Source organism: Haemorhous mexicanus, chromosome 3, assembly GCF_027477595.1.
Source record: "Haemorhous mexicanus isolate bHaeMex1 chromosome 3, bHaeMex1.pri, whole genome shotgun sequence".
In the NCBI taxonomy this organism is placed as follows: domain Eukaryota; kingdom Metazoa; phylum Chordata; class Aves; order Passeriformes; family Fringillidae; genus Haemorhous; species Haemorhous mexicanus.
This window is the reverse complement of record NC_082343.1, coordinates 35,073,542-35,098,900: the sequence shown is the minus strand read 5'-3', so window position 1 is coordinate 35,098,900 and position 25,359 is coordinate 35,073,542. Positions and strand designations below refer to the sequence as shown.

Genomic DNA, 25,359 nt, shown 5'->3' with positions numbered 1-25,359 from the left:
CAATATCACCATTAAAATCTAGTTAAATACATTTTGTTTACAATCTCTTTGTTTCAAAGAGAAGGATGTCCGGGAAAATTCACAGGAAAAAGGAGAGGGAGGAAAAAGGAGTAAAGTTAAAGAAGCAAAGGAAAACAAGTGCAGAGGAATAAATTTCAGTGCCAGATATGAAGGCTAGAAATAGTCCCAACCTTATTTCTTTCCTATTGAATCCCAATATATTTTCACACAGGAGAGCTAACACAGTAAGGACGCTAATACACTTCTTGCGTGCTAGCTGGTTATTAGAGCCTCACAACAAGGAAGGTGATCAGAGAATACTTGTCACATGCCCAAGCTACCCTAATTCAAGGAACTTGCCACCTCCGTGCATCATATGAGGCAGGTCAAGCCTAGGGTGAAGCAAGCTTTCCGTGTAAGAATTTTAATTAGCAATGAGCACAATAAAATACATAAGCTGCTGAAAGTTAACAAGTGCTACTGTTTGAGATTTTTGTTCAAATCCATGCTGTGCACTTCCTTTTCCTCACTGCTAATGGATTAGCAGTATAGTGGATAGTAATCAACAAATATTACAGTCATCCTTCTAATCTTATTAACAAACTTGTAAGAAGCATTAAGGACACATTTATACCACTTGTGGGAAACAGTCCAAATACAACGAACCAAAAGCTGCTTATCTACAAGCAAAACCAGCATTATATGACTGAAGGGGCCAAGTTAATCAGAGCTATCAAGAGGCTAATTCAGTTCCAGAGGGCTGAGAAGGCAGGTGAAATGATGGTTCATAAATCACTGAAAGCATACTCTATTGTACCACACTATGCTGCGTTGTAGCAACAAACAACGTTCTTCTGTAGGGTGCAGTTTCCTGCTTTCTCTATGTCTGTGTTTTGACATTTTAAGTATCTCATCAGCATATTTTTATCTTTAAGTTGTGAAAATGTTATAACTCGGCTTGTTAATCATCAGATCTTTAGGAAGGAAGGGGATAGGCTGTAAAAACAAACCTAAAATTGTTCGTGTTTGCAGGGAGCACTACCGTGCTCACTACAAGCATAAACAAAATAGAAAAGAATGTGGTTCCAAGATACTGTGGAAGAAAACTGGGGAAAGCAACTGAGAAAATTGGAAAAATCAGCTGTATATGACCCCAGCTCCTCTGCTTTATAGGATGGAGGAGAGGACCCTAATGGCTAATTTTGCACTTCAAAATATTTTGGAGAAGTATTGAAATGTGCTGGTTTATATAATATAAACTTATTCACTGATTTCACCATGGAAAAACTGGGATCTGGTCTTATTATGCCTTTCCTCTGATGGGATTGAGACTATCCACAGGCTACCATTCACTACTCTTTAGAACTGTCTTCCAAAGGCTCACTTACCAATTTTTAAAAATGTTTAAAACACTGTTCTTCAGTTGCTTGCTTCCCCCCCGCCCCCCAGCAGTCCTAAGAAAGACTTTCCTACTACTTACTGTAAGTAAAGTATTCCCTCCAAAGGCTAGAGTTAATGGCACTCATTTCTTATCTCACAAGACATGCAACATACTCCAGTTCTATATACAGCATAATATTCCGCATTTCCAGTGCCTGATATTCTACCATTACGCACTACAGTATTTACGTGCCTCAGCAGAAAGTGAGGGCAAAAGGCTCCATTGCAATGTGCTCCCTCTGGAAAAATGACACTCTGGGATTAAAGACAATATAACATGTTAGGAAGAAGAGAATAGTCCTTTAATTACAATCATTAAATCATGAGTGGTTTTGTCAATTTTTCCACAGAACACAGACGGTCTTCAGAGGAACAAGATGGCTGAATAGCACAAGAGGCTAAAAACAAGCGAAGCCAACAGTGCTATTTGATAACACTGCCAATTCAAAATTGTATAAATTTGTCTTCAGCTATCTGAACAGCATCATTTGCCCAGTTTTGCAACTTCATGGGCATGTTTTTCAGTTCTCTTCCTTCATTTTCTCTACCAAAAAACTTTACATGCCCATTTTTAGCTCTAGGAAGTAGATTGCCTCAGGGCTTGCACAGTCCTTTCACTTTTGGCATGGCATGAGACATAAGCCCTCATCTGGCTCTTATTTTCTTTCTCAGCCTCACCAAAATTTGACTGCTCTACAGCTCACATTTCCAGCTTGGTCCTATATTATGTCTGAAATGCCAACTGGCAACAAAACTGCACAGGCACCTGGAGCAAAAAGTAAATATTTCTTGTTCATTCTAATTTCTCAGCATCATGTCAAAGCTCCTGGTTTGCTCCCTAAGATTCTCCCTGGGGACTCAAAAAAACCCCAAAAAAGATCATCCATCTCCTTTCAAGCTCCAGGACTGAATTTTTACCATCTGTTCAGGATTTTGCTCTTACAAGGCTCCCTGCCTGGATTGCACGCTTTCTTCTGGTTCACCAACAGCCTTTAACACTATTCTGTCAGCAGCTTTCTAGAGATGAGTTTTTGCAAGTGCCTTTACATGGAAAATGAAGCCCTTTCATTTGATTGATTCAAACATCTGTCCACATCCTTGTACATGAATTATGAGGCCTAACAGAGCTTTTAGGGTTTGTATCATTTGTCTTAGCTGTCATACATCTCAAGACAAAAACACTCAGCATGCTGCAACTCAATATCCACCAGAAAAGAGAGTACGTGCTTGTCTACTTGTATTTTCTAACAAGCTGTGGAGCACAAGAGATTTGACTCATTTTGCAGGATCAGGTGGCAGTGATAAAGAGTAAACAAAAGAAAACATAATGAAAACATAAATAGTCTTTTTAACTTTTCATTGATTCTGCTGTAAACAACATTAACTACAGGCTTTGGTGAGAAGTACAGTCTTCTGAGGAAGCCGGAGGGAAAGAAACCAAATTTTGTGAGAAGAAACCAAGCTGTGAGAAGAGAGATGAAGGGATAACCAAGAGCTTGGTTACTCTTCATATTTTGACCAATCTAAAAGAGGGCTTTGAAGCACAAAGTTGCTCTGCTAAGCAACCAAGAAACTGAAAATATTGGAATTCTTAAATGTTAATGAGAATATCTTCTTTATCATATTATGCTGAGATCTCTGTTCTACATCAAAATTAAAAATAAGTATTTACTGCAAAAATCCATGTGTCTGTTTTCACAGATGCAACCTAGCAATTTCAAATCAATTTTTCTATTTTGTTCAGCTTTATTCCATTTTTGGACATATATCTGATATAGGATTTTTTTGCTTGGGGGAAAAAATTATACTATGTAAGATTTTCTCAATACAGGTAAGTTACACATTCTCACTGAATTCAGCTCTTTGCTGAATTGGAATCATGCCTTTGAAGGAACTGAACTACAGGAAAATTGCTCTATTTCTTTTCAATGGCAGGGCAAAAGTAGCTGAATGAAACAGCTCCGAAGCACTGCCCAGCACAAAACAGAGCCCACGAGCACAAGAGCATATAAGGAGATAACAGAGAGTTAATGGGTTCATGATGTAGAAGCATCCATGGTTTAACAGTGCCTAGAGAAGTGAAACAGCAGCTCTCACAGGTGCTCCTGCCCCTTCATTCCACTGGCACGCTGGAAGCAAAGAGCGCCGTCTTTGGTTGGCCACCACTTTTTACAGAGGTGGCCAAGTGACTCATCTGTTTTTTTCCTGTGTTTGGAGCTGCCTTGTGTGCATGGTGCTCTCCTGGGACATTTGTGGACTCTGGGGGCCTGGAGACTTCATTTTGACTTGTCTGCATCAGGACCTAAAAAGGTTTCAGTCTTTCTGTAAAGTGAAGGTACAACATGAACTTGAGAGCACACCTGCAAATTTGTTATAATATCCAGATGTCAACTCTTATCACATGTTAAATGTGAGATGTCTTACTGTGAAAGAAAGCAACACATGGTGACTTCTTCCTGCAAACCCAAAAGGAGGTATATTAAAGATGGTAAAGTCATTTAAAACAAGCTATCTGCTGTTTTGCTGTAGAGTAAGAATTCATTTGTGGCAAATAAATACAGAATAGCTTCTGTTTACATCTACTCCAGCCCTCTTTTGTAGAACTAATATCCTCTAATCATTCTGTTGCTATTTTAGAGGTCTAAATTTTAATTGGCATATTCTGTCTTTGCAATAAATTTTCACGTAGTAAATTACAGAGGTGTAACTATACTAGAATTGTCCTGCTGGTAGGAAAAAATTTCCTTTTTCTAGGTCAGACAACTATACTATCCCACTGGAAAAAACCCACTGGTAAAACACCTACCTATTATCCATCAGGTGGGAGGTTTTATTACCTTTTTCTAAAAAGCTTTCCCTAATCTGGATAGTTAATGTCAAAGCTAACAAAAATGAGCTCATAAAAAAACCACACAGATAAAGTGCACACTCTTTAAAATCAATTAAAGACTGAGGGTGTTACAGGTTGCTGGATTTGAGGGTAATGCAAGGTCAGCTCTCCCTTAATTTCTTTTGACTTGTTTCTTCCAGAAGAGGATATGATACTATTCTCACTCCAGTCTCACTTGCCAACAAGGAGATCCAGATAATCCTCAAGCTGCTGAGTCAAAATGTGGTTATAGAGAAAAGTATTTCTCAAATATGAGAGATTGTATGTCCACTGGGAAAGCTGTTTTTCAGACTTCTCTCTCAAGCAAAACAAAACTAAACTATTGCTCATAAGTCACATTTTATTAACCTCTAGTTGTTCTTGGTGCGCTCTCTCAACTTCTCAGTACCTTTCTTAATAATCCTAATGAGGCTCAACACAGACTTATTTTTCAGGGCTCACCAGTACATGTTTTCTGCAATAGCACGGTTTTTCCAGTCTTTCACAGAATAGCCTCAATTTTTATCTGTTACACAGGTAAACCTCCATTTATATTAATGAAGATGACAACTCATTCCCAGCTACAGCTATTTACATCTGTCTGTAATGAACTCCCTATTGTTGTTTTTGAATCAGTTCTTAAGTACATCCAATTTGTTTCATGGTTTTGTATTCCATCAGGGTTTGTAAGCCTTTGAAACTCAGTATCATCAGAAATTTTGTAAGTGTATCCTCCATTCTGTTGTTTAAGCCATCTTTTAACATACTGGTTAGAACAACAAAGGACGTCTAACCATAGAATTATGGTTTTTCCTTCTGCTACAAAATTATGTATTGATTGTCAAAACACACATATTCCTTTTGTAAACTTACTATTATTATTTTTACCTAGAATTTCCACAGCGTCTCTGGAGATACAGCACTTGCCTAGTGGGATTTCTTCAAGGTTGCTTAGTTCATCAGGGATTTATCTCACAATGTAGGTTATGGTATCCTCAGTAGCTACAATAAGCATAGCCTTCTCATATTTCTGAGACCTTCAACCATGAATGGGATGGGGAAAAATAAAATAATAACTGATGTTCTTAGCTGAAGTGTTTTGGTATGTTTCTAATGCCTTGGTCACAGCAAACTGCTAGATGGAATTAGATGTTTACTCTCTCATTAGATGTTTACTCTCTCACATACTACAACTATCTGTATTTTGATACCATCAATTATATGGCAAGTTTTGTTTGCACAAAAAGATAAACACAGCCTACTGATCAGGTACTGTATCATGTAATCATTATGAACTACCTCTCAGCCCAGAGAAAGTAACTCATAGAAGATCAAATGGGATATTCCTGTGGAACAAATCCAGGAGAAGCATTTTTTTACCAAGTTATCAAAGGCAGACATACGAATTGCCATATCCATTTCAGTTACTGGATTGTGGGGTCTAGCAAACACCCAAATTTTTCAACCTTGGTATTCAGTGACTGACCTCCCAGAGAGGCAGCAGTAGGTCAGAGAGGGGAACTGTGTCACCTTTGCAACCTGAACAGCAGTTGGTGCAGATTAGCCAGGTCTGGGGTCAGTCTGTCAGATCAGCTTGACTGTGGTATGCATCACTAACTTGAAAGGAGCTCTCTGATACTTTGTGGCATTTAGGATACAGAACATATCACGACTTCTGTGCAAATGTATAAGAAATCACTTTTCTAAATAAGTTGTAGGATTTTCAAGTTGTATTAGCATACAAACTTCAGAGGTTATTAAAACATTCACATTCTCAGCACAATATACCTTATTGTGGTGTAAAATAAGAGTAACCAGCAAAGTGTTGTAGAGCTTGTCAAAAACTGTCTCCACATTACCTGAGTGTACTTTCTCTGCAAATTTCCTCCTTGTACAATTACTTCATATCTTGTTTGCTTACAGAGTAACTTGTGCAATGCCCTTCTGTTGCCAGAAAAATTAGAGAATGGTTTCTTGATGTAAAGCAAGTTCCAATTCATAAGTATTTGAAATTATATGATAGAGTTATCAAAAACTTGGTTTTCTGTCCAGAACTAATGGTCCAGTTAGCAAATATTTCTGCTACCAGCAGAAATTAGTGTATCTACGATGCATTTAATTCATTCATTTTTTAATGGTTTCATTACAAGATTGTAACTTTAATTCATGAAGTGTTTATTGTGGGACTTTGATATCAAGACTAAACCAAACAGTCATATTATTCCAAGAAGCCAGGCCTCACTAATTTGAGCAGCACTGACTCAAGCAATGAGATATAGTGAGGCAGGTCCAAAGAGAAGCTCTAACAACCCTAGATGAAGATTCAAAAGCCATTTCAAAGTGGATGATTTATATTATAACAATTAACCTAATCTGATATTACTCTGAGACATTAGGAATAAAACTCCACAGCACTCCACTCTACCTACTTGCCTCATCATGGCAGTTGGCTCCAAATTTCCCAAAGAAATCAGAAGATGACTCTTAATATTAGAGGGTCTGACTTCCTTTTCACACAGTAAATATTACAATATGTTTTGAAATTCACATAATGCATGATTCTTCAATGTCTAAAATTTAAATCAAACAGGAGCCTTTCCTAATGGCAGACAGGTTGTATTCCTGATGATCTAAAAAGGCGTTTTTATGCAGCACAGCTTATTACAAACTATTGAATTGCTTCCTTTCCCTTTTCCCTTTCCCTTTCTACCATACAGTAAGCCAGAGGGAAAACAAAATCCCACTGTGGTAAGAATGAAGCCAGCCTTTGCCAATAGTTAAAATATGTGGAAGGGTGGCTATGTGCAGAGAGCTATAAGACACCCCGAACTTCAACAGACCAAACAGAACACTTTACGATTGCTTACATATTTACATGTGGTGTGCGCCTTAATAGCTGAAGGCAATTTACTCAGCTGGTTTCAAGCACTTCTCTCTCTTACACACACACACACACACACACACACACACACACACACACACACACACACACACACTCACCTCTGGAAAAAGCAGTGCTAGAGTGCCCTCCGCTGGCACAGCTCAGGCAGGGGATAGAGGGTTGCTCTTCTAGTCTGAAGGGAAGGAGGCTGAAAGGAGGAGACCAAAATCTGAACATTTGAGCAAACGCTGAGAAAAATCCAGAGGGTTTGGATGAGGTGGATTTCTTGATCCTTCACTACTCATGTATGACAGAGCATCTGGAAGAGCAACTCTTAAAAACTTACCCATTGTTATTTTACATAGGCATGGGCAGAACATCTATCCTTTGTGTCCTTCAGTGTCTCTTTGATGTGAAATTCCATCTGGATCTCAGCTGGTCAGAAAATCCCTAGAAAAGGAAATAATTAGAGCAAGTTTTGGTCTTAGTCTTATCAAAATTATATTTTAAAGTAGATAATGAATGATAATTAATGTCTTTATAAATAGCCTATTGAAAGCAGAGAAATCAAATTACTTAAGTGCTTGTGTTCATACAGAATCAGACAATGAGAATACACAGAAAATATTTCCAAATAGTGAACAATATTTTGTCTCTTCTAGGTACCAGCCGCGTCATAAAATTACCTCCTGCCTCACATCAACCTATGTGTATTTCACTTATATTTAGAAAATGATGCAGTACATGCAGAGCACAGGGTTCAGTGCATGAAACCATGGAACAAAGAGAGACAGAACTAGTCACCCAGCCTGTCATGCAGCCTCATTTGTCAATGCTCCTTTTCAGCACACTAATAAAACATGCATTTGTGACTCATCTTATTGCATAATATTCTGTCATTAACTACCATTGTCCAAGTTTCCTCCTCAAAGCTGATTCAGTGTGATATTTCATCTCTTTCTCTTTTGTCTCCTCCCACCCTTTTACAGTGCCCTGAGGACTGCTCCTTGTGTTTATCAAGAGGTACACTACTTTTGTGCCCCTAATCACCAAGTTTTGTTCTAGTTTTGTATGCTTGGTCTTGTTAGGAGGCAAGTACTAAACAGCTTAAAATCCTATTTCAATAAATAAGAATTGCAGAGGCAAGTGAAAAGTTTGCCTTAAGTGCAAGCAATTCCTTGACATGGCATTCTTTGTTGCCATCCCTATATGTAGTTAAGTAAAAATAAAAAATAAAACCAAACAAACAAAACAATAAAAACCACAAACTAAGAAAGGAGTCTAGGCTCCAGAGAGGGATCTGGACAGGCTGGATCAGCGGGCCAAGGGCAATGGGTTCTGCACGTGGGTCCCAAAAATTCCTTGCAGTATTATATGCTCGGGGAAGAATGTTTGGAAAGATGCCTGGGGGAAAAGGACCTGGGGGTGCTGGTTGACAGTGATGTGCCCAGAGAGGCAAGAAGGACAATGGCATCCTGGCCTTTATCAGCAACAGTGTGGCCAGCAGGAGTGGGGTGGGGATTGTCCCCAGTACTGGGCACTGGTGAGGCTGCACCTCAAGTTCTGTGTCCAGCTCTGGGGCCCTCACTACAAGAAGGACGTTGAGGTGCTGGAGCGTGTCCAGAGAAGGGCAACAGAGCAGGTGAAGGGTGGAGCAGAAGTCCTGTGAGGAGAGGCTGAGGGAGCTGGGGGTGTTTAGCCTGGATAAGAGGAGGCTCAGGGGTGACCTTGTTGCTCTCAACAACTGCCTGAAAGGTAGGGGCCTGCCTCTGGCCTCAAGTCCCAGAGGAGGTTTAGATTGGCTAAAGGAAGAATTTTCTCACTGAAAGAGTGGTCAGGCATTGGGACAGGCTGTCCAGGGAAGCGCTGGAGTCACCATTCCTGGAAGCATTCAAAAAAGTGTAGTTGTGGCACGTGGTGACATGGTTTTGTGGTGGATTTAGTGGTGTTAAGGTAATGGTTAGACTTGCTCTGAAGTGTCTCTTCCAGCTTAAATGGTTCCATAATTCTATGATTTCATTATTTGAAATTTGTTCAATAATAGACCTCTCTGGCATCCTCTGGAGGGCAGATTCCAGAAGCATCCAAGACATCCCGACAACAGGGAACAGCACATTCATAGCACTGTAGTTAAATATAATAATAGAGTCACGGAATGTCTCAAATTGGAAGGGATCCATAAGGATGAGCAGGTCCAATTCCCACCTCCTTGCAGTAAACTATATGACTAAAAGTATCATCCAAAAGCTCCTTGAATTCTGACAGGTTGGCTGTAACTGAATAGAGAGAAAGAGACATCAGAAACTGAAAGAAGCCTATTGCAGAGGTCTTGTAACAAAGAAGTTCCACATAACAGCTAAGAAAATGAGGTGCTCTAAACAGATGTCTTGACTGCTCACCTTTTAAAAGGGAAAATCTGACCATACAAGTATCTGTAGGGGCATTTTGTATTCTCAAGTCAATTTTTGATTTAAAAATAGGTTATGTACAATTATAGGTGTTTTTTTCCTGCTGCTGCAAGGAACCTGATAATTGTTGCAAAATGTCCTCAGAAAACCTGAACCCAAATTGTATTTGATATACATGCAAATTTGAGTGATCCTTGGATGTGGCAAAGTAGGAACTTCAGTCATGTTCTTTCCTTAAAAAACAGATTGGGTTTTACTTGTTAAATTTTTTTTGAGATGGACCTCTCAGTGATTTCCTTTAATGGATGTGTATGAAAAAGAAAGTTCCTTCTACAAATCAAATCACTGTTCTAATGCTATTTCTGGACCTTTAACTTTTCCAATTTATAATACATTTATATTTATATCCCATGGCACTCAATGAAATCTATGCATGAAATAGAATTAAATATATGTAGCAAGAATGCCAGATTTAAGCCTGTTTCCTCGAGATGTCAGTAAAAAAGTGTGTCCTCTCAGAATAAATGTTGGCATTCAGTAGGAAGGAAAGGGATTAATTTATCCTATGTGGAGTTATCTGGGAGCTTTTCTGCTAAGTTATTGAACACAGGAAAAGTGAGATCCCACTTACTGATTCTTGAAAGCACAGACCACAAACAGAGCCAGTGTTTGTCTTCTTATTATAACAGGGATTGGCAACATCTCAACTGTATTACTTTACAATTTCTTTAGTGCTACATAGGTATCTCTGCAGGTCAGTCAAAAACGTGCGAGGAACGGAGGAAGGAAGGGAGGAAGGGAGGAAGGGAGGAAGGAAGGAAGGAAGGAAGGAAGGAAGGAAGGAAGGAAGGAAGGAAGGAAGGAAGGAAGGAAGGAAGGAAGGAAGGAAGGAAGGAAGGAAGGAAGGAAGGAAGGAAGGAAGGAAGGAAGGAAGGAAGGAAGGAAGGAAGGAAGGAAGGAAGGAAGGAAGGAAGGAAGGGAGGGAGGGAGGTTGGTTGGTTCGGCCCCCCAGGAGGAGCTTCGCGGCGGAGTGGAAGTGACCTCACTCCCGGGACAGCGCCGGGATCCAGTCAGCGCTGGAGCACCGGCGGCCAGTCCGGGCGCGCCTTGCGAGCAGCCAATGGCAGGGGCGGCGCCGCTTGTTGTCGCCCCGTGAGGCGGCTGCGCCCTGGGCTCGGTGCCGCCGCCGCTGCCGCAGGAGGGAGCCGGGAGGCCCCAGGCCCCGGTACCCGCTCGCCTCTCGCCGGCCCCGCAGCCCCCGCGGAGGGCGGGGAGATGCAGCCCCCGGGCGCTCAGCAGCCGCCGCTCTACGCGCCCAGCAGCGGGGACTTCACCTTCGTCTCCTCGGCGGATGCCGAAGGTGAGCGCGGGACCGCGGGCAGGGCCGCGCTCGCTATCCCGAGGCGAGGGCTCGGCCGGGCCCCGGGGGGAACGCGCCGTTCCCGGGCCGCAGAGACGGGAGGGGCCTTCCCTGCCCTCCGTCCCGCCGCCCCCGCGGTTGGTGTCGTGGCTGGGGGCGGAGCGGGGTGCCCGAGGTGGCCGCTGCCCTGGGGCCGCTGCCGCGTCCGCGTCACGGGAGCTGCAGCAGCGTGGCAAAGGCGGCCGTGCCGCTCCGCTTCCAGCTGCTCTGGAAGCCGGAGCCGAGAGCGTCCCGGCTGCGTGACATAACCGTGGCCACTGTCACTGGCCGCTCCTCTGGCTCCCGAGTTGCTGGAAGCCCGCTTTGTTGTCTCAGCGAAGCTTGTGTCGTATGTTCACGTTTGCTGTAGTGTGCCACAGTGACTGCGCCGTGTCTCATTGCGGCACTGTCATGAAGGAGAAAAGGAGGCCGTGTGTGTAATTTAGGGGGTGAAGTGTGGCCTGCTGCCAAACTGCTGCACAAACAGCAGTGGCATGCCAGCATGCCGTGAAGATGTGCCTTCAGACTTCAAAACTGAACGTACAGGAGTCAACATCGTGCAAACTTACTTTGTTGGAGAATGATTTTTTGGTCACTCCCCATTTAAATAACAAGGATTCTACTTTCATGTATGTATTTAGTCACTCTTAAAATTGTGACTCAGAAATCGTATAAATCCTTACTCATGTGTCCCACCCTGGAAAGAAGTTGCTGAAGTGCAGAAATTACTGTGGAATACCTGTTCTTTAGTGAACTTACAGTCCTTCTGAAAAGAAATACAAGCCAACTGTATTGTTGTAGCTGTGGGGGTTTTTGTTGCTGAGGGGTTTTTTTGCTGGTTAATTTTCTGTTGTTTTGGGTTTTTTTTCTTCACTTTGGCCTGAAAAAGAATCCATGTACCTCTGAGCAGAAGCTCTCTGCTTCTTCCCTGGAAGTATTTGTTGGGCAATGCTGAACCCAATCTAGTAAAGCCACCTTTCTGGTAGGTTGTGTTGTGTGACCGGTGTAGCCTGGTCACACTTGGCTCTGTGTTTTTTATGAACACAAGCGAGATGTGATCTCCTGCTCAAGTGTAGTCCTGTCCTCAAGGTGCTGGATAGACCTACCCTAGCAAAGAAAAAACATAAGCAAAATTAGGCATCTTGATAATTTAAAATTAAAATACTATGCATTTTACGTGTTTCCCAAATGTATATGAAAAAATAAAAATCTATATGAAAAATCTATATGAAAAAATAAAAATTAGCTGTACTGTTTCCTCATCTTATTTCTGTGGGAGCTGTATGGAAGAAAATTGGAGAGATGTTGACAACTAGGTCACCAGACAGAGTAGAAAGAGCCCTCTTTTCAGGGTTTTGCCTCTTGTACTGCTTTTTCAAAATTAAGAGTCAAGACTGTTTTGAAAGCTGGTTTTCTACAATGCTTTGTTGAAATGAGGCATCTGAGAGACTTTGGGTTTGCTTCTGTTGTGTTCAGCCTGAGACAGAAGGAATGAAGGCACCCAGACTCTCACTAGGAACCATCAGTGTCAGCAGTTCTTGGCGGATTTTCCAGTTGCCCTGCAGTTAAAAATCTCATTCAAAGCAGCCTGCAGAAGAGGAGGTGACCAATCCCTTTTCCCCTAGGTTTCTGCAGCTTTTGTCTTGCAAAACAGACTTAAGTTCATGTTAATAGATTTCATAATTCAAAAGTGTAGTTGCAGGTATTCATCAACTGCTAAAAGGAGTCTTGGTAAACACAACTTGTGTAGGAGTTTCCATGCCTTGGGATGGATTCGTGGTCCCTGAGAAAGGAGAAATACATGGCTGGTTGGACTGCTGTACTGGCTTCTTTTGACAGCTGCATTTATGCAGAGTAGCACTCCTTGCAAAAAAGTGTTATCTTGTAGCAGAAACAAATAATAACATTATACATATATATAAAAAATTAAGACTATATATATATAATATTGTCTTCATAACATTAGGGTTCCCCAATCAAGACAAAACTTCTGAGGCTTCAGCTTGATTAAGGCATTAAGATTTTTCTTTTTTCCTCCCTCTGTAAACAGCAGAGGAAGGCTTTGCTTGAGTCTGGTGAGAATGGTGTATGTGTGCTGGGACTGGGAAGAGCAAAGAGAAATTCCTGCTTTAACTTGCAGTGATCTTTACCAGGGTTCTGTGCAGATGGTGTTCCAAGAATCAAAGGAGTGGATCAGTAACTCTCACGATTATGAAATAGTTGAAAAGCATTTGTGGAGAGGCTTGAATCTGAGTGGCCTAGCAAGCTGGTCTGGGAAGGAGAATTCTGTTGAGTTAATTGTGATACTGAATGATCAATGAACACCTGAGACATGTTGGCTGAAGACATTGAGATTCTGTTACTGTACGAATTTTGTTTCTATAACACTGTAATATTTCCAAAGTGAATGTTGCAAGTGTAATCTACAAATGTGCCCTGATGTGCTTCTGTGAGTGTTTCAGAAGTACTTGCTGTAGTTAGGTGTTCTGGGAAATTTGTGCTGAGGAACTTTAATGTGTGAAAAACACACAATGATGATAAAGCAAAAGATATTTTCTTTACCTCTCAATATAGTAAGCTTGTACAAAATATTTACACATTTCTGTTTGGATTTTTGCTTCTTAGCAGATAATGGAAATCTATTATTTACTAAAGGAATAGTTATTACTCCCTTCTTATGTATCTTTTTCTTTCATCAAGTTGCTTCATTTATTTTCCTATTCTATTTTTTATTTTCCATCTATATATAACTGAATAAAATGAGCAAAAAAAAATTTAATATCTATTGGCAGTTTTGCCAAAACCATCCAGAACATAGAGAAATTGCTCTTTGTTTTGCTTAGTACTGTGGTAGAAAAAGATCATAGTATATCAAAGTGAAGGTGTATCACTTCTTATTGTCTAGAGCCTAAGAATCTCTGGTATCATTCTTTCTCTAACATTTTCAGCTGCATTGAAGGCAGGCTACAAATTAAAACATCTTCAAATGTTTTCATTATATGAAAAATTTGACATAAAAGCAGAGACTGGTTTTGGCTGAAACAATGCCACTATTAAAAAATGGGTGCCAAAAGAAGTAGAGTATGATCAGAAAAAAATTAGGAATAATCCACAATTAATAGCATGGTGAGACTCTTATTAGTGTCCTCCTTTTCTGCCTTTAAACACTTAATGATAAAGCACAAATGGAAGCCTTTCTGTTGTACCACAACACTGTGTCATAAAACAAGAGTCCCATATGAAAGCTAAAACCTGGTATTTGAGACCTAACCCAACATTGTTACTATTGCAATAAAACCACCAGTACACTTTCAAATTATGTATCTGTGAAAGTGTAACTTTATTTTATAACTTTGACTGGTTTATGGTCATGACCAACACATGTAGCTTCATATGGTTGTTGTTTATCTTCCAGTACTTTTAAAATCAAATGGCTTTTGGCAAGACATAAAAAGGTCTATATTTTTCTCCCTTTTTATTTAGATCTTAGTGGTTCCATAACAACTCCAGATGTTAAGCTGAATCTTGGAGGAGAATTCATCAAAGAATCTACTGCAACTACATTCCTAAGACAGAGAGGATATGGCTGGCTTCTGGAAGTGGAAGATGATGACCCAGAAGATAACAAGCCACTCTTGTATGTTTTAATTATTTCTGGGTATCTATCTTTATTAGCTGTATAGGGAAAAGAAGCAGCTTGTATTTTCTGACCATCCCACAGCCATGTGCTGTGACTAGAATTCTGTTTGACAAATTACTTGACTAATGAGTGTTTTCTGGTGCAAGAATGAAAATATTGTTTCTCATTCTGGATTTTAATCTCCGTAAGTATAAAGCCTATATGGCTTTTCTGCTTTTAACTGTTGATCTTGTAATGATTTTTTAAAAAGAGACTGTATTCTTTGTATCTTTTGCATTCATGTTTCTGGATATTGTGAAAGAATCAAAGACTAAGACAACCCCGTGGGAAGACTCCTGTTAAGTAAATCTCAGTCAGTTCTGTCAGTTATTCTGAAGCAAAAGCATTGTGAATCACGGTTGTTGCAGTAGGGATGTTAGAACAGGTAGCACAGACTTTATCATCGTTGATGCTGCCTTTTACTATAAAGCTGGATTAAAAGGGTGCTGGTGCTGAAGGACGATAATGTCCTTAAATCTGGAAGTCTCACATCCATTGTTCTGTTCCTAGAAACCTGGCTGGCTGAAGAAAGTTTGTATCTTAAGGTTATTACATTGTGAGTCAGGCAGCCTGGCCCTTGTTCTGCACCTAAGCGACTTCATTCTCACTGTCTCAGTGTTTTCCTGTGAATTAGACATAATGATCCTTTAAAAAATTGGAGTGAGACAGAGAGTACTCTGTAGAGCTCAGATGAGAGTGTTGGGAGACAACAGATGTCTAGAGAGCTTAATAATGACAGTGCTCCTTGAGAACTGGCTTAAATTAAAGTGTGCAGAAGTAGGTCCTTGTGTTCCTGTTTTGTGAACCTCTAACTTTTAATTAAGAAACAAACTTTTGCAGAGAGGTTACAACATAGGAATTCTGACTTGAGTGTAATTTTGTTGTTTTTATTATTCCCAAAAACGTGTCATAATGAATTCTTACAATCTGAATCCTGTTAAGGATTGAAAGAACAGCAGCCTGCTAAGGGAAGTTCACCAACGCAGGGCTACAGTGCAAATGTTTTGTTCAATAAAGTGCAATTAATTTTTTTACTTTCTCATTGGGCAGCCTTATTCCAGACACATTTCCTGATACAGCTACCATCACTTTCAGGTGAGGTAGCTGTCAGCTTAATGCAAAAGACAATACGCATGAGAAGCTGTCAGAAGACCTAGACAATGAGAAATAATTATTTCCATGTAGCAAATATTTCTATTACACAGTCTACAAGGTATAGGTCTGCTACATCCTTTTTAGATAAATGGTGGCAAATAGATGCTTCTAATCTGTTCCTTAGATTCAGGGATGGTTAAAGAATAATTATTGTTACTTAGTCACCAATTAGTAATACCACTTATAAAGTAGCTTTAGTAATAGTAATCCAAAAAATTGCCTTGAGAGACTGAATTAACAGTATTTAATTTTTTTTAAACAGAATTTGTGGTGAATTACACCTTTGCATTTTTTTTCTCACATCAGCTTTTCTGAAGAAAAAGCCAAAACAAAAAGCCTTGGACAAAACCTTCATAAATGGACTTAGGATATAATTCTACATTTTTTTTTCACTGTGTTCTTAAATGCAGAGCAGTATATCTGCTGGAAGTCTCTTGCAGCTCTTCAGAGTTCTTCAGTCATGACTGAGGTTCTGCCCATAAAGAAGTGGAATTGCCCATTACTTGGGAAGTGTGATTCCTTCCCCATTGGGCTGGTACGGTCAGGGCAGCATGTACCAGCTAAGAGTCCAGGGCAGAAGAGTCTTCTGGCCAATTTGTATCTGCTTGCAGAGAGTTTGTAACAGGAAGCAGAGAAGGCAATGAGAGGAGGGCAAGATCTGTTGATACATGTTGCAGCTAGTTCAAGTGACTTCAATTTATTTTACCCTTAGTGGACTCAAGCCAGAAATTAAACAATAGGCATAAACTGGTCTGTTGAAAACTACTGTTCTTGAAGGAAGCTAAATTCCATTTTCTTTTAAAAAATTAATTTTACGTGATATATTTGGAATGGTTTAAGATTAGTGAATGTAATGGTGTTCTTTCTTGCAGAATTTGAAATAAAATATTTTCATAGTAAGTGTGCTCATGGCAAACTGCTTGGCATAGGAATATACAGACATTCTTTATGTGTGCATGTCTTTGACTTGTAGTTACAATGACACAAATGTATCACATGTCCTAATGTGTCCGAAAAAAATCCCTCCTATCTTAATGCAGACTCTCAGGGTATCACAGAATCATAGAATGGTTTGGGTTGGAAGCGACCTTAAAGATCATCCAGTTCCACCTCCCTGTCTTGGGCAGAGGCATCTTTCATCAGTCCAGGTTACTCAGAGCCCCATCCAGCCTGGTCTGCATATGCTGTGTATGTTTTCTGTTGTCAGTTATGTAATTTGTTTTTGAGTAATTAAATAAATCTGTGTCCCACCAGTTACTGAATGCAGCATGAAGTTAGGGTGTTGCTTTACTGTGGATAAACTGTTCCTTTGCTAGTCGTGGCTTCAGAAAGCCTTGTCACTGACAGGAGACTTGCTCTGTAAATCTACTGTTTGCCCCTGTACTTATTTTTTTAGTTTTATTTCATTACTGTGGTGTATACTAACGCTCACTTTCTTTACAATTTCAGGGAAGAACTTGACATTGATCTGAAGGATATTTACTACAAAATTCGATGTGTGTTGATGCCTATGCCATCTCTTGGGTTCAATAGGCAGGTAGTGAGAGACAATCCAGACTTTTGGGGTCCTCTGGCAGTTGTCCTCTTCTTCTCAATGATTTCATTATATGGACAATTTAAGGTAGGTATACATCTTCTGCCTAAAAAGAAATCTGAACTAAATTTGGGGATGTGATTGCTAAGCAATTTGCATTCTTACGTAGGTAGAAAGTCTTTTTTTCACATACTAATGTGGGGCATTTCAAGTGCTGTTTCTCAAGTTAATATGTAGAAAGACAGCAGTTAGGAATGTATTAAATAGCCCACGGGTAAGTTAATCATGATGAAATGTCAGGTTTGTTTTTATACAGTAAAACAAAGGAACAATGTGGTTTCTAGAGGAACCAGTTTGATACTAATGGGGTTATAGTCATATTAGTGAATCTTCCAACTTTAATTGTGACCTTTTGTTAACTTGCTTTTTATTACTAAAAAATATGAGCGAAAGCATTTCTTTGGATGGCATGAATTCTTATTTCCTGACAAATAAAGCTGCTTATTTAATTCATGCTATATGGCTGCTGTTATCTGGTGTATTTAATCTTCATTAGTGATGTTTGCTATTTTGCCATCCCTGCTCAGTTACAATCAAATAACTTTCCTCTGGTCAATAGACTTTTCCATAATTTCTTTTGAACTCCAGGGTGAATAGCTACTCGGGGCATTGTGCATATGTAATTGTCATAAACACTGTTAGCTTTTTTCTTGATGTTCTGATTAAAATAAAGAAGTGTTATCATTTATAGTAACAATTTGTATGTAAGCCTAGGTGCTCCTGCATTGGAAATCTTTATGACTAAATGTGTGGTTACAGTTGTTATAAATGTGACCAAGTATGGCAATAAGCTGTATGTAAACCAGCAGAATGTGCTTATGCAAGGATTCTTGTGAATGGTGGGATAAAATCATTCCCTTTGGGACCTCTGGCTTCCATATGGCATACCAAATGCTGACTAAGAATTCACTCTCTTGTCTCTATGAGGCTTGAAGTGAAGAGACTAAACCACTTTATTGTTCAAGTCTTCTGGGTGGACCACTCACCTGTTTCCTTGGCAAAGCAACGACCATTCCTTGAACCTGTGACAGATGAACCACCTCCTGCAGTTTGTGTACCTCCTGTACAGGAGCACTGGGTCTAATGTTCCTTAGGAGCAGTGGGTTTACCATATGGATATAGGAGTGCTGTGTATGTATGAGGAGGAAAAGCTAGCAGCCAGCAACAGGATGAGTGACAGCAGCTGGACTAGATGAACCCAAAGGTGGGCTCTAAACTGAAGAGATGAGCACTTCTGCTCTAAGACTTTAAACTGGTCCTCCTCTTAGTCAGTGGAGGAAAACAGGAAGTAAAAAGAGGCTATGTGCTATTTTCACAAATAGAATAAAGCCACTTATGTTGCTTTTAGTGCTGCTGTGATTTTCCCTATTTCACTCTTCTGGAAATGTTGAACTTTTAATTAAGCAAAGTATTGAACTGAGTACTGACTTAAAAAATTAAGTTCAGTCATTGTATGTTTGGAAATACAAAGACTGGACTTAGACTGTTGTTTCCTTCTAAAAAGTTGTTTCAGAAAGGAGAGCTTTACTTCTAGTCCTTCCAGTGGCTCAACACCAAAACCAGCTAAGTTAATTTGAAGGATCTTTTAAGCCAGAGAATGATTTTAGGATTTCTTCTGTAGTTTAAGAGCAGAACTATGAAAGAAGCAAGAAAAAATAACTACTGACTTCTGAAGCTCTTTATTAAGTTATAATCATCATCAAGTTCCAATGAGAATTAAAGTCCTATGTCTTCTGAGCATTCTTAGTTTGAGTAAAGGATAAAGTGGCATCTTTATAAGTGAAAGAAGGAAAATTCCAACTCCTTGTATTGGTTCAGCTGACTTTTAAAAACTGTCTGAGCCCATATTTTGTAATAGGTGGGATATGAAGACATTTAGGGTAGTTTTAACTCAACTTCCTATTCCTGTTACAATACTTACAGAATACATTGGACTTGCATTCCGTGTACTCCAAATTTACCATTAATGTGATTCTGTAAATGTAACTTCTGAACTTCATTTGCAAATTACACTGTGATACTAAACACTATTCTTGCCACAATTCAGAATTCAGTTTTGCATAATAAAATCCGTGACTGCAGTGAAAGCGATTATGGAAATGCATTTTCCTTTTTCACAATGACAATTACTCATATAAATGACTTGTTCTTTATCTCTCAAGGTTGTTTCTTGGATTATAACTATTTGGATATTTGGATCCTTGACAATTTTTTTACTAGCCAGAGTTCTTGGAGGAGAAGTAAGTACTTGTATGTGAAAAGGATGTACAGGGAGGTAATGTAAAGTCTCTTGATGATGTTTTTCAGCAGTATTTGGGTTTTCATAGTGCTTGTTTTTCAGTCTTCTAGCCAGCTAAGAATGGATGCAGGTGCTAAGTGTAAAGTCAACATTTCAGGTTTTCAGTCTCCAAAATGAAGTCTAAAATACAGAGATCATCAGCTAATCTCTTGGTGCAGTGGACGGTGTGCTTGCTTCCAGATAAACAGTCTGGAAATTTGTGCTGTGAATCCCAGGAATTCTAGCAGCTTCCTGTGATCCAGAACTGAATTCCATTCTTGAGGGAGAAATGCTTTCAAGTTTTTGGTCACTGGACTAAATGGAAACTTTTTTTTTTTTTTTTTAATGAGAGGCTAACAGCAGTTGGATGTCCTTGTGTGTAAAGCACCTGCCAGTGTTTGTTTTCATCCCTGGCCTGATGCAGTTCAAACCATCAAAGCATGAAAGCCAGGGCATGTTTCTCAACTGCAAAGCCAGCTGGAGTTGTGGCCTGCATCCCTTCTTCCAGCTGCTTGCACCAGCAGGGTTGGAATAGTGCTTGAGATGTTTACAAATTGACTTATTAAACAATTCAGGTGCAAACAACAAAAAATTACTTAGAGCAAGGCCCATGGACAGCTGCAGTGGAACAGTCAGGAGGATAAAACTTCTTAAGATGGATCTGCAGCATAAAATGCATTGAACTGTGTTGTGAAGAGCTAAATATTCAGTGATGCTTTATTTTTTTATACTTCTACTATGGATATTGCATTAATGATGCACTAGTATTACAGAGGTCCTATGTTGTTTAATTTTTAAAAATTTTCCTTTTAATCATAATTGCTAGAGCCTTTTTTTGTGAATGCTGTTTTGAAAGAAAAATTATTTTATAAATGCGATTACATGGTATTCTGCATTTCAACACAATCCAGAGGCCCTTAAATCAATCTGGTTTGTGGTCAAAAATGGGAAATTATCAGATGTATAAACTGGAGAAAAAGTATAGGTTTGCAGATCTTGTCATGAAGGATCATTATCCACAAAAAAATATTTACAAGATGCCACTACTTTTCCTGTTAAATCCAAGAAGCCTAGCTGTGCACAGGATCATTTCAGACCATAGTAGGGAAAAACCAGACATTTCCTTCTGAAGCTAAAAGTAGTTATGGAAGTACTTGGAAAAGCTCTGTTCTAGATAGTGTCAATAAATTGAAGCTGGAAATCAGAATTTTTACAGAGATCAAGTTTTAACTCTTCTGCTGACACCAAAAACATTCATGTGCTTTATGTATTTATTTATGTATAATGGATATAAGTATGTTAATGCAGAAAATTATGTCTTTGCTGCTTTTGACAACCAGGACTACAGCTGGTCCTTGAGAGATCTGTTGCAGTTTTATGCTCCTGGGTATCATATTTAAATGCTTCCTTTGAAAGTGATAATTTACAGTTTTTTGGAACAAAAAAAAAATAAAAAAAAAACATATTTCTAATTTAAGGTTTAGCATACAAAACCAATTTTTATACTAGCAAGCCTCCTTTAGCTGAAATTTCATAAGTATAACACATAATAATTATTGATAGTGTTAGAACAAGAACAAATTGTATTTGGTGACAGAAATTGAGTACTGCAAAGCTTATTTTTATGTGCTTGAAAATTTCAGGTTGCTTATGGCCAAGTTCTGGGTGTTATAGGATATTCCCTACTTCCCCTCATTGTCATAGCACCTGTACTTTTGGTGGTTGGATCATTTGAAGTTGTTTCTACCCTAATAAAAGTAAGTTCTTATCATTTATTGAGAATTTAGTTATTTTTAAGTCACTTTCTTAACACTTCAAGTAATCTCCTCAGGAAAACATAATGATGTGTCAAAAATTTCAGAACTACAAAGTGAGCTCTGTGATCCTTTTGGTTAGCATGGTGGAAAGTGAATGAAGTTTTAAATGCTCCATTTGAGTGCTTGGAAATATACAGTGCTGTTGCTATAACAACACCTGTTGTTACTAGAGTAGCTTGTATTTAAGTATTTTGCTGTGCTCTAATAGCTGCATTACAAAAAGGATGGGATTCTCATTTTGAGAAGAGAATGTATAATTAAACCTCAGAATGAAGAATCTGAAAATAAGCTCTCCCTTCCCCCATAATCCCGATTATTTTTAGTCACTGCAGCATGAATACCACGTTAGTCATTGTTCTGAGACCTCCCCATAGTGGTAGCAGTACAAAGCTCTCCATACCCTTTGCAGAGAAGGTAAGGATTGTTCTGATTTAGTGGGGGGGAATGTAAGGCACAAAGAATAACCTGCCTGATACCACCTGCTGCTGGACACCATTTATGGAACCAGAAACATTCCCTCAATGATCCCAGAACAACATAACGCTCTTGAACACTTCCAGTACTTCTTAAAACCCTTTAAGGTAGCCTGTGAAGTTACTGCTGAGCCTGGGAAGGTTAACTGATAAAATTGTGTTACGAGCAAAGCTGTACACTTTCTTGAGGTTTGTTCTGTTGATTTCATTATTTCTGTCCCTTTAGCTTGCTGTCAAACTGTATAATTTAAGTACAACTAGAGTTATGATAAGTAACAAAATTGATTTATTTGAGATTTGATAATCTGTGATTACTGATAAATAATAGTCAGAATGTAAATCATTAACTTGCCAGTTAACTAATAAATAACTTCAAAATAAATATACGTTCATGAAACCTCTGTTACTTGATTACTACTAACAGCCTTATGATAACTTCAGGGTGAATCTCTGCAAGGTTCTTATCTTTGCACCACTAGCATGAAAATGCCTTACAAGCCCCACATGACCAAAATTTCTTGGGCTGTGACAAGCACTACTTCTGTAACTGTCTCTGTGTTGTACTGAGAGAAGTGATTTTTACAGTGGTATTTGGAGACACTTTCTTGTGGTGTCAGCTAAGACTGTTCATCTTCTTTTTCAGTTGTTTGGAGTCTTCTGGGCTGCATACAGTGCTGCATCATTACTAGTGGGAGAAGAATTCAAGACCAAGAAACCCCTTCTAATTTATCCAATCTTTTTATTATACATTTATTTTCTGTCCTTGTATACTGGGGTGTGATCTAGTGTAAGATGTGACCAGAAACCATATTTCAGTCACTTGCAGACTGATAATGTGTAAGATTAAGAAGGCTGGAGATAATACAAGTGACTGTTTTGTATGCAGTTGTCGAGATGTTTTAAGATGGAAGAGCATATTTGTGTATATTATTTAATGAAGCAATTGTAGCTATATAGATTTGTATCAAAGTTCTAGGTTTGTTTAAGACTCTTCAGATTTTAATGAACAAAATAAAAGAACCTTGTGTTTTATAACAAAGCGTAGCAAAACTGCAGCTCAATACCTGTGCCAAAAGCACTGGGACCAGATTACTATATTCAAGAATTAAAAATGAGAAGTTAACTGTTAACAATCTCAAAGTGCAATTTTTCCTTTAAGCTTAAACACAGCTGGCTTTTTTTGGCACAGCAAATTCTGTAGATAATATATATTTATGAAACAGTCCTGATTGTTCACAGAATAGTCTGTATAATCAAGACAAAAAGATACTACTTTTAATTTAGTGCCTCAATTACTGTGATTTGGCTGTTGAGTTTTTATAAATTCCAATTTGTTTTCAAAACATGTATATACTGTGTATTTTGTATCTATGGCTTGTGTGTACCGTAAATACTCCTTGGTTAAGGATGTATATTGGGTTTTTAAAAATTGAAGATACAAGTATTTGAAGTTTTCATTTACTATCTGACCAAAGGAGCAAGATACTTACTGTGTGACATAATTAATTAAAGTGCATATTTAGAGAATCAAATTATTTTACTTAAAAGTATAAATTTACAGAGAAATGGGTGAACACCTTTCTCAATCTAGTGCTGGCCTAATGTTGGAGAAAAAAAAAGATGATCTATCAAATTTGTGTGATCTTTAAACAATGTTATTTTATGATGACGAAATAAAAATATTGCTTCCCTAACTATGTTTTACAACATCTTGCTCTGTTTTGCTTTTAATAGCATGGTATTTAACATGCATCTTTTTTTTTTTTTTTTGCCAATACAATTAATCCCTTGTAAAGAAAAATAAAGATTTGGAAGGCCAGATTCTCCCTCCACTAAACAAGGCAGAGTTACAGCCTTAGTAACAGTTAGAGTCTTGCTAATTTTGACTCTCCAAGGATTATGTAATAATGTGATGACATGTTAAATATTTCCTGTGTACTGTGTTGATTGCTTATATAATGGTCCTTATGGTAATATTTCTTCACAAGGGAAGTCCACTGAAGTTCACTTTGTATGGTACTAACATAGGCATTTGCAATCTTCAGGATTTAGTATCAACAAATGATTTAGTATCAACAAATGATTTGGTATCAACAAATAGCTCTGAAGATTTGGGTTTTTTTTTCTGGCAACAGAAAAAAAACCATTTCCCATTCTCCCCCCCCCCATCCTTTTTTAATGCTACAAATAAGAATCAGCCATGACAAGATAATAGCAAGGGCTGTCTTGGATCCCCGATGGACATATTTCCATATCAGAACTGTAGTTTTTCAGCTTTTTAGACTGTAACTAGCCAGGTTGGTAACTTATTTTTACCAGTCATTACTGATGCAAAATACATAATTAAATTCCAGCTCTCCCACAATCCTTTAGCTTACTCAGTCTGCTTTCCTGGCTGATTCTTGTGTTGGCTTTAAACAGAACCACTTGAAGTTAGTGCTGGACAAAAATTGTAGTGTAATACTTGAGCTTGTAATATATAAAAAGAGAAAAATTGGTAGAGTGATTGACTTTTCACCTGGTTTTTGATTTCTGAATAAGTTGTGATGGAATTAATGCAAACTTGTCCTAAATCAATTTATATCAGCAGCTGCTAATTTCTTATCTGCAAGTGTTTTGAGAGCATTCATACCACATTCTAAAGAAAAGAAAAAAATGAAGTTACAGTGTATTTTAAAAAAAAGCATATTCGCTTTGGAATCTTGCATGATAATCTGGTTTTACCTCCTTTTTCATTACTTATATTTCTTTTTTTAACAGGAATATCCAACTGTTATTATAAGACTGCACCCAGCCCCTGTGAATGCATTTAACTTCTGTCCCCACAAAGGTGAAGGACAAGAACACATTTGGGTTACTAGGCTGTCAGACGGCTTTAAGCTTAGTTCCTCTTTGATAGTTGTTCATGAGGTGTTCTGTGCATCTGAACTGACTATGAAAAAGGATGCAAGAATGTTCTATTGAATCTCCAAGTACCACCCTTTCCAGTAATGTTCTGTGAAATTTATGGTTGGAATTTTAACTGTTCCCTTCCACAGACTTGGCACACATGTAATATGCAATGTAGGTAATGCACTTAACATAGTACATATTTTGTACCCAATTGCAGATTTGCACCTTTTAATCTTAGTATCTTTAGGGTCACTTTTTGCATATATTGTGCAAGAAACATATAAGCAGCTCTCAAATTATTCTGATAGTTTGTAATAACTTTGCATTCAACAAACTCATATTTTTAGATGAGGTATGTGTGTAAATACAAGATGTATTTTATAAAAATTTTGAATTAAACTTGTTTACAGAATCTATGAAGCTCATTTATATTTACTGACTTAATACTGAATAATTTATATTGATGAATTAGGA

General features: G+C 38.5%; 1 protein-coding gene across 1 annotated transcript; it reads left to right on the top strand.

The window, feature by feature from the left end:
- Positions 1–10,669: 10,669 nt before the first annotated feature.
- On the top strand, positions 10,670–23,687 carry YIPF4 (Yip1 domain family member 4). The gene is made up of 6 exons (XM_059841332.1): positions 10,670–10,958; positions 14,481–14,634; positions 17,281–17,452; positions 19,588–19,665; positions 21,347–21,460; positions 22,637–23,687. Exons 1-6 carry the CDS (start codon positions 10,874–10,876, stop codon positions 22,772–22,774), a joined length of 741 nt encoding a protein of 246 aa, XP_059697315.1. The 5' UTR covers positions 10,670–10,873; the 3' UTR covers positions 22,775–23,687.
- The last annotated feature ends 1,672 nt before the right edge of the window (positions 23,688–25,359 follow it).